Source organism: Bos indicus x Bos taurus, chromosome 3 (assembly GCF_003369695.1).
Source record: "Bos indicus x Bos taurus breed Angus x Brahman F1 hybrid chromosome 3, Bos_hybrid_MaternalHap_v2.0, whole genome shotgun sequence".
Lineage (NCBI taxonomy): Eukaryota > Metazoa > Chordata > Mammalia > Artiodactyla > Bovidae > Bos > Bos indicus x Bos taurus.
Window position 1 is genome coordinate 96,622,519 of NC_040078.1, and position 20,674 is coordinate 96,643,192.

Sequence of the window (20,674 nt, forward strand, 5' to 3'; positions counted from 1 at the left end):
CAAGATTATGCCCCGACCAGTAATGCTGAAGAAGCTGAAGTTGAATGGTTCTATGAAGACCTACAAGACCTTTTAGAATTAACACCCAAAAAAGGTGTCCTTTTCATTATAGCAGACTAGAATGCAAAAGTAGGAAGTCAAGAAGCACCTGGAGTAACAGGCAAATTTGGCCTTGGAGTACAGAATGAAGCAGGGCAAAGGCTAATAGAGTTTTGCCAAGAGAACGCACTGGTCATAGCAAACACCCTCTTCCAACAACACAAGAAAAGACTCTACACATGGACATCACCAGATAGTCGACACCAAAACCAGATTGATTATATTCTTTGGAGCCAAAGATGGGAAAGCTCTATATAGTCAGCAAAAACAAGACTAGGAATTGACTGTGGCTCAGATCATGAACTCCTTATTGGCAAATTCAGACTTAAATTGAAGAAAGTGGGGAAAACCACTAGACCATTCAGGTATGACCTAAATCAAATCCCTTATGATTATACAGTGGAAGTGAGAAATAGATTTTAAGGACTAGATCTGATAGACAGGTTGCATGATGAACTATGGACAGAGGTTTGTGACATTGTACAGTAGACAGGGATCAAGACCATCCCCAAGAAAAAGAAATGCAAAAAAGCAAAATGGCTGTCTGAGGAGGCCTTACAAATAGCTGTGAAAAGAAGAGAAGTGAAAAGCAAAGGAGAAAAGGAAAGACACCCATCTAAATGCAGAGTTCCAAAGAATAGCAAGGAGAGATAAGAAAGCCTTCCTCAGTGATCAGTGCCAAGAAATAGAGGAAAACAATAGAATGGGAAAGACTAGAGATCTTTTCAAGAAGATTAGAGATAGCAAGGGAACATTTCATGCCAAGATGGGCTCAATAAAGGACAGAAACGGTATGGACCTAACAGAAACAGAAGATGTTAAGAAGAGGTGGCAGGAATACACAGAAAAACTATGCAGAAAAGATCTTCATGACCCAGATAACCATGATGGTGTGATCACTGACCTAGAGCCAGACATCCTGGAATGTGAAGCCAAGTGGGCCTTAGGAAACATCACTATGAACAAAGCTAGTAGAGGTGATAGAATTCCAGTTGAGCTATTTCAAATCCTAAAAGATGATGCTGTGAAAGTGCTGCACTCAATATGCCAACAAATTTGGAAAACTCAGCAGTGGCCACAGGACTGGAAAAGGTCAGTTTTCCTTTCAATCCCAAAGAAAGGCAATGCCAAAGAATGCTCAAACTACCGCACAATTGCACTCATCTCACACGCTAGTAAAGTAATGCTCAAAATTCTCCAAGCCAGGCTTCAACAATACATGACTCATGATTTTCCTGATGTTCAAGCTAGTTTTAGAAAAGGCAGAGGAACCAGAGATCAAATTGCCACCATCCACTGGATCATGGAAAAAGCAAGAGATTTCCAGAAAAACATCTATTTCTGCTTTATTGATTATGCCAAAGCCTTTGACTGTGTAGATCACAAGAAACTTTTGAAAATTCTTCAAGAGATGGGAATATCGGACCACGTGACCTGCCTCCTGAGAAATATGTATGCAGGACAAGAACCAACAGTCAGAACTGGAGATGGAACAACAGACTGCTTCCTATAGGAAGAGGAGTACATCAAGGCTGTATATTGTCACCCTGCTTATTTAACTTATATGCAGAGTACATCATGAGAAATGCTGGGCTGGAAGAAGCTCAAGCTGGAATCAAGATTGCCGGGAGAAATATCAGTAACCTCAGATATGCAGATGACACTACCCTTATGGCAGAAAGTAAAGAAGAACTAAAGAGCCTCTTGATGAATGTGAACGTGGAGAGTGAAAAAGTTGGCTTAAAGCTCAACATTCAGAAAACTAAGATCATGGCTTCTGGTCCCATCACTTCATGGGAAATAGATGGGGAAACAGTGAAAACAGTGGCTGACTTAATTTTTTGGGGCTCCAAAATCACTGCAGAGCGACTTCACTTTCACTTTTCACTTTCATGAATTGGAGAAGGAAATAGCAACCCACTCCAGTGTTCTTGCCTGGAGAATCCCAGGGACGGTGGAGCCTGATGGGCTGCCGTCTATGGGGTCGCACAGAGTCGGACAGGACTGAAACGACTTAGTAGCAGCAGCAGCAGCAGTGACTGCAGCCATGAAATTAAAAGACACTTGCTCCTTGGAAGGAAAGCTATGAGCAACCTAGATAGCATATTCAAAAGCAGATACATTACTTTGCCAACAAAGGTCCATGTAGTCAAGGCTATGGTTTTTCCAGTAGTCATGTATGGATGTGAGAGTTGGACTATAAAGATAGTTGAGCACAGAAGAATTGATGCTTTTGAACTGTGACATTGGAGAAGACTCTTGAGAGTCCCTTGGATTGCAAGGAGATCAACCAGCCCATCCTAAAGGATATCAGTCTTGGGTTTTTATTGGAAGGACTGATGTTGAAGCTGAAACTTTAATCCGTTGGCCACCTGATACGAAGAGCTGACTGATTGGAAAAGACCCTGATGCTGGGAAAGATTGAAGGCAGAAGGAAAAGGGGATGACAGAGGATGAGATGTTTGTATGGCATCACCGACTCAATGGACCTGAGTTTGGGTAAACTGCAGGAGTTGGTGATGGACAGGGAGGCCTGGAGTCCATGGGGTTGCGAAGAGTTGGTCACGACTGAGCGCTTGAACTAAACTGATTAGCTTTAAGTTTTGTGGGTTTTTCTTTTTTTCAATGCATGCCACTTAATAATTACAGAACATTTCCAAGTATTATTCATTTCAGGAAAGCTTTTTTATGAGTGTATGTTGGATTTTGTCAAATGTTTTTTTCTGTATCTACTGGAATAATAATATGGTTATTCTCCTTCCTTGTTAAAATGGTGAAGTACATTGCCTGATTTTTCAAATGTTAAAATAACCTTACATTCTTTGTTTACTTATGCTTTTTGTTAAATTAATCCAAGTATTTAATTTTCTCTGATATTATCTTGACATTATTTTTGAATCTCGTTTTGAACTTATTCATTGCTTCTGTATAGAGATCCAGTTGATTTTTATATATGTATCCTGCAACCTTGATGAAATATTTTTTTAACTTAGTCTTCGTTTTTTGCCTGTACATTCCTTAGGATTTTTTCTATAAAAGATCGTATCATTAGCAAATAAATATAATTTTATTTCTGCTTTTTCAGTATGAATCCTTTTGTTTCTTTTTCTTGCCTACTTACCCTTGCTAGAATATTAACTACAATGTTAAATAGAAATTGCAAGAGCAAACATACTTATCATACCCCAGATCATAGGGGGAAAATGTTCAGCCTTGAACCATTAAGTATGCTAATTAGCTGTGAGATTTAAAAAAAATTCCTTTATGTTCATTTGTCTTCCAGTGCTTTTTATCATGGAAAGTATAAAACTCTGAAGTTCTTTTTCTGTGTCTGTTGAGATGATCATGTGTTTTTGTCATTTCTTCTAGTAATCTTGTTTATTACATTATTTGATTTTCATATGTTGAACCAACACTGAATTTCCAGTATAAGTCCCACTTATTGTGATGTTCAGTCATTTTCATAAAATACTGGATTTGGCTTGCTAGTATTTCATTGAGGATTTGGGGGTCAGTATTCATTACTGTTATTGACGTCTAGGTTTCATGTGATGTCTTTGTAGTATCAAGACAAACAACCCCAGGAATGAGTTTGGGAAGTGTTTTTGCTTCTTCGTTTTGGGACAATAGTTTGTTAAGGATGGTGTTAATTTTCCTTGAAAAGTTCTATAAATTCATCAGTGAAGACACTTGGGTTTTTCCTGATGTGAAGTTTTTGATTATTAAATCAGTACTTTTGTTTAGGTCTATAGATATTTCTTCTTTTAGTATTTCTTCTTTTAGTCGGTTTTGTGTCTTCCTAGAACTTTCCTTGTATCATCTTGGTTATCTAATTCGTTAGCCTGCAATTGGTCATAGTATATCCTCCTACTACTGATTTTACAAATTTAGTGTCCTCTTTCTTTCTTAGTCAGTGTAGATAAAAGTTTGTCTATTTTATTGATCGCTTAAAAGAATAATTTTTTGTTTCATTGCTTTTCTCAATTTTTTTCAATTATCTGTTTCATTTGTGTCCATCCTTTATTATTTCCTTTATTTTGCCTTTAGTTCACATTATTTTTAAGCTTCAAAAGGTGAAATGTTGGCAGATTAGGTTATTGCTTTAAGATCTTTCTTTTTTAAAAATGTAAGCATATGCAGCTACATATTTCTGTATAAGTACTGCTTTCTATGCATCCACAGATTCTGATAGATAGTAGCTTTGTTTTTATTCATGCTAAGATATTTTGTAACTTTCTTTCTGATTTCTTAATTGACCCTCTTTGTTATTTATGAATTTGTTGTGTCATTTCTAAATGTTTTTGAATTCCTTAAATTTCCTTTTGTTACTGATTAGTAATTTCCTTCCGTTTTGTTTGGAGAGATTACTGTGCATGATTTCCTTCGTGTTAAATTTTTTAAGACTTGTTTTATACTCTGTGTTGTAGTCTTTTCTGAAGAATATTCCGGTAAACTTGAGGAAAATGTATATTTTACTGTTGAAAGGAAAGTTCTGTATACTTAGTTGATTTATCAGTTCAGTTCAGTTCAGTTGCTGAGTCGTCTCCAACTCTTTGCGACCCCATGAATTGGAGCACGCCAGGCCTCCCTGTTCATTACTAACTCCCGGAGTTCACCCAAACTCATGTCCATTGAGTCGGTGATGCCATCCAGCCGTCTCATCCTCTGTCGTCCCCTTCTCCTCCTGCCCCAATCCCTCCCAGCATCAGAGTATTTTCCAATGAGTTGGCTCTTCTCATCAGGTGGACAAAGTATTGGAGTTTCAGCTTTAGCATCAGTCCTTCCAAAGAACACCCGGGACTGATCTCCTTTAGAATGGACTGGTTGGATTTCCTTGCAGTCCAAGGGACTCTCAGAGTTTTCTCCAACACCACAATTCCAAAGCATTAATTCCTTGGCACTCAGCTTTCTTCACAGTCCAACTCTCACATCCATACATGACCACTGGAAAAACCATAGCCTTGACTAGACGGACCTTTGTTGTCTCTGCTTTTGAATATGCTATCTAAGTTGGTCATAACTTTTCTTCCAAGGAGTAAGCGTCTTTTAATTTCATGGCTGCAGTCAACATCTGCAGTGATTTTGGAGCCCCCCAAAATAAAGTCTGACAGTGTTTCCACTGTTTTCCCATCTATTTGCTATGAAGTGATGGGACCAGATGCCATGATCTTAGTTTTCTGAATGTTCAGCTTTAAGCCAACTTTTTCACTCTCCTCTTTCACTTTCATCAAGAGGCTTTTTAGTTCCTCTTCACTTTCTGCCATAAGGGTGGTGTCATCTGCATATCCGAGGTTATTGATATTTCTCTTGGCATTCTTGATTCCAGCTTGTGCTTCTTCCAGCCCAGCGTTTCTCATGATGTACTCTGCATAAATTAAATAAATAGGGTGACAATATATAGCCTTGATGTACTCCTTTTCCTATTTGGAACCAGTCTGTTGTTCCATGTCCAGTTCTAACTGTTGCTTCTTGACCTGCATACAGATTTCTCAAGAGGTAGGTCAGGTGGTCTGGTATTCTCATCTCTTTCAGAATTTTCCACAGTTTATTGTGATCCACACAGTCAAAGGCTTTGGCATAATCAATAAAGCAGAAATAGATGTTTTTCTGGAACTCTCTTGCTTTTTCAATGATCCAGCAGATGTTGGCAATTTGATCTCTGGTTCCTCTGCCTTTTCTAAAACTAGCTTGAACATCAGCAAGTTCGGGGTTCACATATTGCTGAAGCCTGGCTTGGAGAATTTTGAGCATTACTTTACTAGCATATGAGATGAGTGCAATTGTGTGGTAGTTTGAGCATTCTTTGGCATTGCCTTTGTTTGGGATTGGAATGAAAACTGACCTTTTCCAGTCCTGTGGCCACTGCTGAGTTTTCTAAATTTGCTGGCATATTGAGTGCAGCACTTTCACAGCATCATCTTTCAGGATTTGAAATAGCTCAACTGGAATTCCATCACCTCCACTAGCTTTGTTTGTAGCGATGCTTCCTAAGGCCCAGGACTTTTGTCAGCAAAAGTCCATATACTTAAAGCCATGATTTTTCCAGTAGTCATGTACAGATGTAAGAGCTGGACCATAAGAAGGCTGAGCATCAAAGAATTGATGCTTTTAAATTGTGGTACTGGAGAAGACTCTTGAGCATCTCTTGGACAGCAAGGAGATTGAGCCAGTCAATCCTAAAGGAATTTAACCCTGAACATTCATTGGAGGGACTGATGCTGAAGCTGAAGTTCCAGTACTTTGACCACCTGATGCGAAGTGCCAACTTACTGGAAAAGACCCTGGTGTTGGGAAAGATTAAAGGCAGAGGGAGAATGGAGCGATGGAGGATGAGATGGTTAAATAGCATCACTGGCTCAATGGACATGAATTTTAGCAATCTCTGGGAGATAGTAAAGGACAGGGGAGGCTGGCCTGCTGCCGTCTGTGTGATTGCAAAGAAGCATACATGACTTAGCGACTGAACAGCAACAACAAATAATAGAAGCTTAGATAACTGATTTTCATAATACATTTTATATTATGTATAAATTAATAAAAATCAATCCATATGTATGTGTACATTTATATTTCCATCTTAGAAATGATTTAGCTACGTCGAACAAATTTTGCTTGACATATATTGATTATGATTTAGTTTAAAATACTATCACTATGATAGGGGAACATAGGCAGTATAATACAGATTCCTTTGAAATTTGCTGAGACTTCGTTTATGGACCAGTGTATGATTAATTTTGTAAATGTACCATGGGCTTCTGAAAAGGATATATATTCTGTAGGTGTATAAATGAAAAGTATTCCGTAATTAGGACTAGAAATACTTTTAAGTCACATTTTCAAATTGCCTAAATCCTTTCTGAATATTTTCTTGGTTTGTGGAATTGGTGTGTTCACATTTCTCACTGTATTTCTAAAGTTGTCTCCATGTTTTATTTTGTCCAAGTTTACTTATGTATTTTGAAGATCTATTATTAGATGTATATTTTTTGATATTTTTATCAATTTATCAATTTTATCAATTTGATGCAATTACCTTTTTTGCATCATGAAATGTCTCTGTTCATTTCTAGTGAGTTTCTTGATTTGAAGTCTACCTAGTCTGAGATAAATATAGCTACATTAGCTTTCTTTTTGATAGTGTCTTTCCTGTTATAAAATTAGTAATTCATTGAAAAAATAAGTATTGTATTCTCTACAACTTAGGGCTCAGTAAATATTTTTGGATGATGATAGTTGAAAGGACCATTTATTTTCAGTCTTTCTTTGTTCTTAAATATGAAAAATTTCTTTATAAGCTATATGCATTTTTATTTTTTCTTGGTATCAGGAAATTTATGTTTTTTTATGTATTTTTAATTTAATGAGACAACTGAAAAAGGATTAATTTCCAAAATATACAAGCATGTCATCAAGTCAATACCAGAAAAAACAAACAACCCAATCAAAATTGGTAAAACGACCTAAACAGACATTTCTCCAAAGAAGATATGCAGATGGCTAATAAACACATGAAACAATGCTCGACATAACTCATTATTAGAGAAATGAAAATCAAAACTACAATGAAATATCATCTCACTGGTCAGAATGACCATCATCAAAAAGCCGCAAACATTAAATGCTGAAGAGGGTGTGGAGAAAAGGGAACCCTCTTGCACTAACTGTTGGTGGGAATGTAAATTGATACAGCCACTATGGAAGACAGTGTGGAGATTCCTTAAAAAACTAGGAATAAAACCACCATAAGACCCAGCAATCCCACTGCTACATATGTTGTTATTTTTATCCAGAATAATTTTTGAGTCTATTTATAATATTTAGCCCACTTATATTTAACATGACTATTGACATGTCAGTGTTTAAAATCTACTTTGTGTGTGTGCGTGTGTGTGTTTGTCCTATATTTTAGATTCCTATTTGTTTTCTTCTCTCCTTTCATATAGGTGGAGGGAACCAGATGACATAAAGGCATAATCAGCTTATTTCAAATTTCTGTGTTCAGAATCAGAATGTCATACATTGGCACTTTGTTGAAATATTACTGGTAATATGAGAAAAACTTTGTTTTTTTCCTGCAAACACACCGAGAGAATACTCCTCATAGGAGAGGTGAAGAAGGCCAATAGAGTAGTTACAGAAGACCAAATACCAGATGCTTATTATTATTCAGCACTGTAAACAGTACTTTTGCCTGGAAAATTCCATGGATGGAAGAATCTTGTAGGCTACAGTCCATGGGGTCGCAAAGAGTCCGACACGACTGAGCAACTTCACTTTCAAACTTAGTAAAAGCAAAGGCCGCACCTGTTGGACTTACTTTCTGTTCTATTTTATAGCACATACTGTAGCCCTTTTTGAATGAATAAGTGATTGAATCAGTCAATAAACGAATTGACTGTAGCTATGGTATATTCCAAAGAGGTGCTGCTGCTGCTCAGTCGCTCAGTCGTATATGACTCTTTGAGACCCTTTGGACTGTAGCCCACCAGGCTCTTCTGTCCATGGAATTTTTCAGGCAAGAATACTGGACTGGGTTGCCATTTCCAGGGAATGAACCCAAGTCTCCTGTGTCTTCTGCACTGCAGGTAGATTCTTTACCTGCTGAGCCATCAGGAAGGCCCATTCCAAAGAGCAGTACAGTGTAACATGAAGTCTTTGTTTTGGGGACTTCCCCTGGTGCTTTAAAGAATGAACTTAAGCAAGCACTAAAGATTCCTGAATCTCAGCTTACTCATTATGGGGTCATGGTGAGGCTATAATAATATAAAGGATCTGAAATAATTTTGGAACTGTAGGCTTTAATACATATTTTTTTTATTTTTAGATACAATATATAGCAATGATTTTAAGATGTTATTATTAATCAAAATCCATTTATAGTGCTCCAGAATTAAAAACAAAATAAAATTCTTGTTTTCCTTTAATGTTGAAATTGCACGTTAATGTTTACTTTTTCAACCATGAACTTTTGGAGGTCAAAAATAGCTTTTTCACTTTGTGTTGTGTAATTTTTTATTAAGAATTATAACTTATGCTGTACTTTCAAGGTATATTATATTCCTATTCTTTGAACCAGGTTTTTTTAGTAAAAGTTATTGTCTGGGCTCCAAAATCACTGTAGATGGTGATTGCAGCCATGAAATTAAAAGACGCTTGCTCCTTGGAAGGAAAGTTATGACCAACCTAGACAGCATTTTAAAAACCAGAGACATGACTTTGCCAACAAAGGTCCATCTAGTCAAGGCTATGGTTTTCCCAGTGGTCAGGTATAGATGTGAGATTTGGACTATAAAGAAAGCTGAGCCCAGAAGAATTGATGCTTTTGAACTGTTGTGTTGGAGAAGACTCTTGAAAGTCCCTTGGACTGCAAGGAGATCCAACCAGTCCATCCTAAAGGAGATCAGTCCTGGGTGTTCATTGGAAGGACTGATGTTGAAGCTGAAACTCTGATACTTTGTCCACCTGATGTGAAGAGCTGACTCATTGGAAAAGACCCTGATGCTGGGAAAAATTGAGGGCAGGAGGAGAAGGGGATGACAGAGGATGAGATGGTTCGATGGTATCACCGACTCAATGGACATGGGTTTGGGTGGACTCTGGGAGTTGGTGATGGACAGGGAGGCCTGGCGTTCTGCGGTTCATGGGGTTGCAAAGAGTTAGACACAACTGAGTGACTGAACTGAACTGAACTGAACTGATTGTCTAGTGACTAGAGACATATTGTTTGAATTCAAATCCCAGTTCTGACTCATACTTGCTTACATGGTATAATGACTTTGGCTAAGTTATTTTATATATTTGTCCCATTCTTTTTTTCATATGTAAAATAAGGTCCTACCAGTTGGGGGTTGTTGTAAGAATTAAATATATCAATATACCAAGCATTTGGGACAGTATGTGACATGTAGAAATGCTCAGAAAATGTTAATTTTCTGTTGAAAATTCATGTTAATATCAGTTATGTATTAGTTAAAATTAATGTTCATATTAATTAGCCTGGAGATAAATATTCATGTTTCTATTATTATGAATCCTACTTTATAGTTGAATAAGCAGAGGTTGTACACAGATTGGTTAATTTTCCAAGGTCACTTAGTAAGTGACAGAGATAAAACTTGAGTTTAGATCTTCTGATTTTAAGTTCAGTGCTCTCATATAATAAATGTTCCTTCTTCTACAAGAGAAGCCTTAGTAAATATTTTTGAATGATAATATTTGAAAGGACCAATTCCATTGATGAATCTCCTTGGAAATTCTGAAGACAATGAAGCTAGAAAAATTAAAAGCTTTTGGTTTTAATTAGCTCTTGTTTGTATTTTCCCATCAATGCATTTAAAAAAATAACGTGTTGCCAGGAGCCAGTGTGAGGACCTCCGCCTGTGTCAAAGGTCATGAGGAAGGAGGCTGGACATACGCAAAGGTGGGATGGAGCCTCAGGAGTCCCCCTGGAAATTCTCGAGCATCTACCCCCCCAAACCAGAGTCTGCCTACTTTACTGCTTTGTTCTCTCACCTACACCTCTGACTTTATGGGGGGCTGTCCCCCACCACCTCTTTCAGAGAAGGAGTTAACTTACAGCTCCAGTTAATAATAATTCCTGGGCAGGAGTGTTTCAATCTACAAACTCCTCTGAAGGTTCTCTAGCCTGCCTGACAGGCTTGTCCGGCCACATGTGATTGCTCACAGCCTCCCAACTGTGAGAGGCACGAGATGCTTTAAACCTTCTAAAAACAGGTTCTTTAGAGAAGTTAGAAAACTATTAGTATAGTATAGTAGGCTGATTAGAAATTGTATTGGTGAAGGGTTTTTCATTTGTTGAGCCAATGTTTACTGCTAAGTCTCCACATCCCCTGCCCTTATACACATTAATATATATATATAGAAGAAATAAGTATTAACCTTTGATATTAATCACGTTAGACCTTAGGCTAAGCAAATTCTTTCCTTAATTAAAACCTACTGCACCCTTACCTTCAGAAGGTGGCGTCTGTTTTAAGAATAATCACCCTTAGAGAAATAAGTGTTCTGGTTGACTGACAACTGTCACAAGGAGAGGGTCATAAATTGTCAGCAGGCCCCCTGGCCAGAAGATGATGTAACACCCCTAAGGCCTCTGTATACATTTGTATGAAGCACCTGACTTTAATAAAAGTCAGGACTGCTGACCCTGTGTGACTTTTGTATAACATCTCAGTGTATAAAAACAGACCCTGGAAAAATAAAAAATGGGATCAGTTCCTTGAAAGACTGGTCTCCCCACGTCGTTCTTTCTCTCACCTTCTGGCTGAATCCCCATCTGGAATGTGGAGGCTTGTCAAGCCTACTAATTATGCCTGGGCTTCTAAGATCTGACTGGGGAGGCCTTAGTGTCTCCTCTCCTTTGGGAGGACAGGAGGACACCTGTGGCCTACATAGGTGACGTAAATTCCTTGCCTTGGAATTTTATTAGCTTTCCACGTAAACCAAGTTATTCAGCCTCTTTTCTCCACTGAATTTTCCTACTGAGCTATCCTTATTCTATTAATCTTTATATCTCTAATTAATATTTAATTAAAGCTATCATATCCTGATTGCCGAAGCCATCTCCCCTTCTAATTTCCCTGGATCTACTGGGGCTGGACCCTGGCAATGTGTCTACTTAACTCAAGGTGTCTGATCATCCTGGTTCTGGAAGGAGGAGTCGTCTGGTTCTCAGGCCATATTTTAATGAGAGCAGACAAAATCACCCTAAGGTTAATTGATTTGGTTTTGAAGGAAGGCTTATCTTGGATCATTTAGACCAATCTTAGAATCAGGCAGCCAAATAATGTTACAGCTGAAAGGAACTTTAGAAGTTAGGTAACTCAATATTGTCATTTTGCAAATGAGACCTTGAGAGGGTAGGTAATTTACCCATTATTGCACAGTGGGTCAACTGAGCTAGAATTCAGGTCTGCTGATTCCTAGGCTAGTACTCTGTCTACTACAACTGGTGCTCAGAAAAAGAAGTGACCTGTCAATAGAGCTAGTGATTTAGAAATAATTTAGAACTTTGGTGCATATAAAGTTTAATTCTGAGTGTTCTTTTGGAGAAAGACTAGAGCTCATTTTTTTGTGATGACTTATGGGTTTAAAAAAAAATTAACAAGTATATAGTTGACTTATAATGTTGTGTTAATTTCTTCTGTACAGCAAAGTGACCTAGTCACACACATACACACACACACACACACACACACACACACACACATTCTTTTTTTAAAAAAATTTTTTTCCATTATAGATTATCCCAGGATATTGAATATAATTCTTTGTGCTATTTAGTAAGACCTTACTGTTAAAGTAGGATATTGCTGTGCTCTCAAATGCAGACCATACTGACTTCTCAATCAATTGCTTTGTTGCTTTCTGTAGTTGTGTTTACTCTTCTTTTTCTGGTTTATTAACTAGTTTGGGAATTCACCAGACTCTTTGCTTTTATTTTTTATCTCATCCCAGTGTTAAAATTTTGGGTAACTTACTACTCATTAGAATATTATGTGGAGAGAGGAGAGACAAAGAATTGGAGTCACACTTAAGTTTTTACACTTTTGATATGCCTGTTTTTGTTGGTGGAGGAAAGGGAAATTAATTTTATGGTTGTTTGTGATTTTACCGTTATTATTTTTATGTAGAAACTACTTCTAATTTTTGTTTAACCCTTACTCTGCTTGTATATTCTCGTAACATGTTCTGATAAAAGTTTGAAAATGTACAAAATACAGTACGAATTGCATAGCTGTGTTGTGAGAATTAAATAAAGTAAAATATATTAGAGATAACTTGTATGCCATAAAGTTTAATACAAAAGACACAGGGTGTTATCATTTCTTTTTTCTAACCAGGAAACTGAAGTTTGGTTGTGGTTTTTGCTTGTTTTAAGGGTGCTTGCCACTTGCTGTATATAGTGTACCAACCAGTCTGTCAAAGACACTTGTAGCACAGATTGATCTTCTAGGTTATAATGACAGAAAGAGTTGCTATTTCCACAGCCTAGACTAGTTGAAAACCTCCTCTTATCCTGGACTACTTTAAGAGTTGGTGGCAGCCTAATGGATTCTGAAAGATGAACCTATAAGTACCAAATGATGACAGATGTCGTTGTCAGAGCTCATAATATTTAAATGTATGTTCCATCGAGCTTCATGAACTTATATTAATACCCAGTTCTCTTAATTTTTATTAACAGGTAACCTTGGACGAGTGGACCAGGTCTCTGAGTTTGAGTATGATTTATTTATTAGGCCAGATACCTGTAATCCTCGCTTCCGAGTCTGGTTCAACTTTACCGTTGAAAATGTGAAAGAATCACAGGTGAGAGAAATAGTGGATCCCTTCAGTGTGGTTTTGGTAAGAAGATTATGCTTTTGTTTTATTTTAGGAATATAAAAATAATGACTATATTAGAAATATATTCTTTTATGTGTGCAGTAATGATATTTTATTTCAAGAAGTATAGAATAACAGGTGTAATATACTGGCTTTTGTTATCTGGTGGTTATTAAAAATACAAGCAGATTACGTAAGAACACACAGTGTTCTTTAGTGATTGAAGCTTTAGCATGATGTGTTAGGCTTCCATGGGGGAAGCCTATAAGGAACCACTGGAAGTGACTTGATTATTATACGGTGCTGTTCTGTATATCTTTTCTCCACAGGACTCATTTTACAAAAAGATTTTCTTCACCTATATAACAAGGTGTTTATATCTTAAAAGCAATATGATTCTTGTAATCCATCCTGCTTTTCACTTTGTTTGGCTATTGCACAACTCAGAGTCAATTTTATAGCCCACGTTAATGACTCTGGAACACTTTTTTACTTGTGTTTTTGTATACTAACTTTTCTATTATTCTGATAGTATTTAGGTTGGTGCAGAAGTATTCGTGGTTTTGCATTGTTGAACTTTGCCTTTTTATATTGGAATACATTCTTAAATAAAAGTGGTTATTTGAATGCACATTTCTCACTTTGTCTTTTTGCTAATGACTTATTACTTGCTGTTTATTTTATATTTATTTTAGACTAAGGAAATGATATTAGGCAAAAAGCAAAGTTGAGTAATTTTCTTATTCAAGCTCAAAATGGTCATCAAGCAGCGGAGACAATTTGCAACATCAAGAACGCATTTGGTCTAGGAATTGCTAACGAATGTATGGTGCAGTGGTGGTCCAAGAAATTCTGCAAAGAAGACAAGAGCCTTGAAGATATGAGCACAGTGGCTGGCCATTGGAAGTTGACAACCACCAACCCAAGAAGTTGCCAAAGAACTCAATGTGGACCATTCTATGGTCATTCAGCATTTGAAGCAAATTGGAAAGATGAAAAATCTCAGTAGGTGGGTACCCATGAGCTGACTGCCAATCAAAAAAAAAAAAAAAAGAATCATCATTTTGAACTGTTGTCTCCTTTTATTCTATGCAACCAACTATTTCTTGCTTGGATTGTGTCCTGCAATGACAAGTGGATTTTATACGACAACCAGTGATGACCATCTCAGTGACTGGACCAAGAAGAGGCTCCAAAGCACTTCCTAAAGCCAAACTTGCACCAAAAAAAGTCATGGTCACTGTTTGGTGGTCTGCTGCCCATCTGATCCACTACAGCTTTCTGAATCCAGGTGAAGCCATTGCATCTGAGAAATATGTTCAGCAAATCAATGAGATACACTGAAAACTGCAATGCCTGCAGCCAGCATTGGTCAACAGAAAGAGCCCAATTCTTTTCCACGAAAACATCCAATTGCACGTTGCACAACCAATGCTTGAAAAGTTGAGTTAGTCTACAAAGTTTTGCCTCATCCACCATATTCACTTGACCTCTAGCCAATGGACTACCACTTCTTCAAGCATCTTGACAGTTTTTTGCAGGGAAAAGGCTTACACAAACAGCTGGAGGTAGACAATGCCTTTCAAGAGTTTATCGAATCCTAAAGCATGGATTTTTATGCTACAGGAATAAACAAACTTATTTCTCATTGGCAAAAATGTGTTGATTATAATGGTTTCTATTTTTATTAATAAAGCTGTGATTGAGCCTTGTTATAATGATTTAAAATTCATAGTCTGAAACCACAATTACTTTGCACCAACCTAAATAATATGAATCTATCTTTAACCACAATTTCTTCATGTACATTTTGTAACATAAGAGTATATGTTTTACAATCCTGTTCAAAATTGTTTTGAATAAAAATATTGATGAAAATAGAACTAAAGATATACGCTTTTAACAAACTTTGATAAAAATCTAACCCTGAGAAATCAGTTGTTATTGTTATATTGAGACAACTAATTTTGGAAGATTCTGCACAAGCTTTGTGTACATATGATAGGATTGTTTTAAGCCGGTGAAAACATAGCCCTGTAATCTAATATCTGCCTTCTTTCTTCAGGGTTCTTTTTTTTCTAGCATATTTGAAAGAGTGAGGAGTTTAATTTCCCATCCTAAGTCAATCTAATCTACTTACTCTTTCACCTGGTTGCTTACTTCTCTCTGTTTATTTCAACTGCAACTTGAGTCACATGTTAGGTAGGTAATGGTCAGTGTTTGAAATTTAGGTATCTCACTTGTCTGACACAGTGCTCTTCCTGGCATGCTGACTTCAGCAGAAGAGGGGTTCATGAACAGCCACTTCACTTTGCTACCATTTCTTTTAATTTTCTACAACACCACTGACATAGGACTCGGTGTGTGTTATGTTTACTGAAATTTAGGGGTAACTAGAAGGAATTATATACATGGGAGAGCTCTGAACATTGTTGGCTAACTATGAATTATCTCAGCTGTTTAGGACAAGAGGGGAAATAAACCTCACACAGATTATTGCTCTACGACAAACTTTAGTTCTTTGCTTGGTTTCTTGTTTTACTTACATACTCATGAGATAATTCCTTTTTCAGTTTTTTACAGTAAGGATAATATTCCTTCCCTGCAATCACTTTAGGGAAACGTACATTTTATCTACAGGGCTTCACCTGTCCCTAGGATGGTCCCTCTTACTCCAGCAAGACAATCAATAATTCTCAAAGTGCTTTTTTCAAAGTCTATGTTACTAAGTCTTGAGAGTATAAATCATAGCAGGAGGCCTTAGCCACATGTATAAGCCTGAGTCTTGAACTCTAGTTTGGGTTCCCTATGACGATCTCTCTGCTACCATGATGTAAGCATGCAGCCTCTCATTCTTCTATTGGTGTGTTTGTCTCATGTCAGCAATTTACAGTTGTCACATACACACACCACTTAAAAAAAGAACAGTAATTCCAAGGCAGCATGGTCAATTCATATTAAGGAAGGGGAACATTTTCTTTAAAGCAGTATAATCTACCAGGTTTTCTAACTTCACAAATGGGATTACTCTTTTCCTCTTTATCCATAGCTCATGCTTATCTTTCAGCTTGTCTATTCCAACCAGGAATCCACTATCTCTTAAGAAATGAGACTTGTTACTTTTCAAGGAACAGAATCTATTCTCATCATATCCTTTCTTAAGTGGAGACTTAGCAGAAGCTCTGAAATTATATATATATATATATATATATATATATATATTTTTTTTTTTTTTTTTACTTTGGGTTACATTAAATTCCTAACCTAGTTTTTCTTTCACTTTAGTCTCTATTAAGAATATCCTTATAGTTTCTATGGTCAGATGGAGGCATTGAGAGCAAGGTTGGATGACTAGAGTGTTTGGAAAATGTGTTTCTTAAATTATATGACCTGGGATAGTCTTTTGGACAGATTGCTCATACATTTAAAAGTTTATTGTTGTTCTTTTAGGTGGCTTATATTCACTTTGCTGTTAAAAATGTCTTTTCCAGTGTGTTATAATTTTTATACTACATGTTAAAGTCCTACGGTCTCTTTTGAATCTTGTCTATCAATCAAGGAAGTGAAATGACAGTTTTGTTATTATGCTTACAAGAGTTGGTACTGTTTTATGGATGCTTGTTTTTAAAGTTGAAGAAACAAATATTTGCTCTAAGTTCTATCTTCATATCCAGTGTTATACTACCTTTGTTACAATTAAAAATCATGAACATGTTTATGTTTTCCTGAGGCTGATGCTTTATCAGCCTCTTTCTGTGTGCCATTGCTTCATCAACTGTAATCACATTATATAGTAATGGAAATCTGTCTCAAGAAGGCATAAAGATTTGCTGGAAAGATACAGTACATATCTCTAGCTCACAGGATATTTGTTTTCATGGTTGTCTACATGAAAGAGAATGATTTTACTATTAGGTTTGACTTGTGAGGTCTGTTTTTATAATGGGTTGTCCCATAATCTTTTGCCATCTCTCCAATTTCCGTTAAAATGAGAACTGCATGAATGTAATCTAGTCAGGAACCTTATTTAGGGTTTGGTACTAGCAGGCAAAAGAAATATTAGTCATTAAAGTCTGACTCCACTAAAAATTGAAGCATTGACTATACTGTATAAACAGGTCTAGCTTTTGGATCATCTTCCTTAATGTTTTTTAGCAAGTGATAAATGCTTGAAACATATGGTGTCATATTCCAGGACTGACATATTAACTCCCAAAGTAGTTGGTAAATAGTACATTTGTAAGAATCTATGATAACTAAACATCCAGGTATCTTTATTGAAAAGTAATTTTCTCTCTTAAAAACGCTATATTAAATATTCTTACATGGAAATTTGTTATTTATGCAGCAGAACACTCGTGTGATGTGAAAGCAAATCTTCCTATTTAAATACTCATGATAAAACTTTAGCCAATAAGAAGAAATAAAATGATGTGCCTGGATTGTTGAAAGTATTTTCTGTCTTTTATATTCTTTTTATCTCTTTGAGTTTTTTTTTTCCCCTCTATACTGACTGTAAAAGTATCCAGTGCTTACTGTAGTAAATTTGTACAATATAGATACTTATCAGAAGCAGAGAAAAAGCACATACATACCCATACTTACACACCCCCCCGTATTCTTACTACCTGGAAGCAAATACTAATAACTTTTTGGCATATTTACTTCTAGGCTTATTTATTTTCTATTTTATTCTTTGGAGCATAATTAAATTTGTAACATGTATACATTTTATATCTTATAAGGAAACTAAACAGTATTCCAAACATTTTCTGTCAGTTAAAGCATCATAAACATGGCTGTACAATAGTTATGTACTTTCGGACCCCTTCTTTAAATCTTGGGCATAAAGATTCCCTTTTATTATCTGTTGTTATAAATAATACTCTAGGGAACACCTTTATGAGTGAAACTTTACCCAGATTTCTTTTCACTTCTTTAGAATAAATTCCTATGTGGAAAATTGATGGGCTAAGTATGTAAATATTTTTAAAACTCTTTATTCATATTTCTAAATTTTTTTTAGAAACAGTTTGTATTATTTTTCTATCCTATAAACAGTGAGATGCTTTATTTTGGATTTCTTGGTTTGAAATGTTTAATGAACTCAAAAGTTCATATATTTAGAATAAATTCTTTTTCTGTCTTACTTGGAAACATCACACAAGTAAATGAGATATAATGCAGTGTTTCAGGTCTCTGGTCAAAAAGGAATTAACTGCACTCCAGTAATAATGTGAGACACAAAATATACTTATTTATTATTTTGACTCTTTCTTAATTCATCAAACCTATTTTATCTGGGTGTGCCAATAGAGTGTCCTCTGAGTTAGGTAATACAAAATTAAAATAAAATTTTAACAGTGAAGTATTGCTTACATTATTATAAACATCAATGTAGCTTAAATACACACACACACTTATATATGGCATGTCTAAAATTTCAAGAGTCTTTTGCTGCTTTGGTCTTCATTCTGGAGATTTCAGTCTCAGTGAAGCTTCATCCTGGCTATGGCTAGACTTGACAATAAACAAAGACAGCAAATTATGGTAGACAGATAACAAGACAATGGATTCAAACAGACTTGGCTTAATCTCTTGGTACCTCAATTTTCCATCTATAAAACAAAGATGATAATACTACTTCATGTGAGTATTGTGAAAATTAAAGGGCAGAATGCATATAAAGAGCCTACCATGATGTTTGGTAGATAGAGATTCATAACTTGATGGCTATTGAGTTTACTAAAACACCTTGACAGTAGAAACAAAACTAAAACCAGCAAGAGGGAAAACCACCACAACAAATTATTAATATATATTATTACTCCTGTTTGTGGAGGTCTTCCCAGTGGCTCAGTTGATAGAGTCTGCCTGCAATGCAGGAGACCTGGGCTCAATCCCTGGGTCAGGAAGATTCCCTGGAGAAGGAAATGGCTACCCACCTCAATATTCTTGCCTGGAGAATTCCATGGACGGAGGAACCTGGTGGACTACAGTCCATGGGGTCACAAAGACTTGGACACGACTGCATGGCTAACACACACACACTGTTGTTCTGCCCTTTTTCCTTCTCCTTCTCCTTCTTCTAGTCCTTTTCCTCATCTTCCTTCTTCTTTCAAATCTACTATTGCAAGGTATCATCATTGTCAGTATCATCATCAAGCAAACTTTAACAGTTAAGAATATGGAGTCTATATTGCACATGCCTGACTTCCAGGCCTACCTATGTCTGTGATCAACGTCTCCTAACTGGACCCTTGTTTAATTCTGTCTTTTAGTGTACTCAAAACAGGGAAATGATAGTAATTTTATGATAAAAGTCATATCATATGATTACTCAGTTAAACTCATGTAATTGATTTTTGCGTGTCAGAGTAAAAGATGGTATCTCTAAAATAACCCACCAGATCCTGCAAAATCATCAGTCTAACTCACCCACCCCACCCTACAACTTACATACTTCTTTGACCACATTTTCTTCTACTTTATGTCTTGCCCACACAGCTTTTCTTTGTGGTACCTCAAACAAGCCAGGCATGATTCTACCTTAAAGCACTGGCTTAGGGCTCCTACTTGCCCTCTACCAGATATTTGCATAAGAAATTTCCTTACTTCCTTTGTCTTTTCTCAACTAATATCTTCTTAATGAGGCCAATCTTAATGACTATCCTTTTTCTCCTCCTTCACACACCCCTCTTACTCTGTTCTACCTTTTCTTTTAGAATCTACTACTTTGTAATATATCATTTAATTAGTTTATTTATTTATTATGTCTTTTTTTTTTCTCTTTCTCTTTGCCCTTAATAATACAGATAGACTATTTAAAGTTTTCTTAGTGTAGGCCTGATGCAGTGATGGTTGTTTAGTCTTACTTGGTCCATACACGGCACTTCCAAAGTATCTACTGAGTGTTTTGGATGTTCATAGGAGTCTTTCTAATCTATCTGGTTACAGTGAGAACATCTCCCATTGCTGTGTTTTGAAAGCCAGAGTGATCATAGGAATTATCTCATTTGTTTCCCTTCTGTTAGGGATCCCATCTTTGTGATGCTAATTGTCCAATGTCTGAAAACATCTATTTCAAATATTTTATCTGGTTTTCTAGTTGTTAGCCAGATATGGATCCATTTACTCCATTGTGAATATCAAGGGTTGCTTTTAAGTGTTGCTCAGGTAGGTCTAGAGAGCTGTGGCTTTAGTTTAATCATGCTACTAAAGTGTG

The 20,674-nt window shown here is 36.4% G+C and overlaps 1 protein-coding gene across 3 annotated transcripts in view; it reads left to right on the top strand.

Annotated features, from left to right (window-relative positions):
* Positions 1-20,674, top strand: part of AGBL4 (ATP/GTP binding protein like 4) — a 1,469,133-nt gene that overhangs the window by 223,758 nt on the left and 1,224,701 nt on the right. For all 3 annotated transcript variants that reach the window (XM_027537317.1, XM_027537316.1, XM_027537319.1), the window contains exon 3: positions 13,310-13,434. In XM_027537317.1, the coding sequence (XP_027393118.1) occupies positions 13,310-13,434 (125 nt within the window). The remainder of the gene's footprint in view (positions 1-13,309; positions 13,435-20,674) is intronic.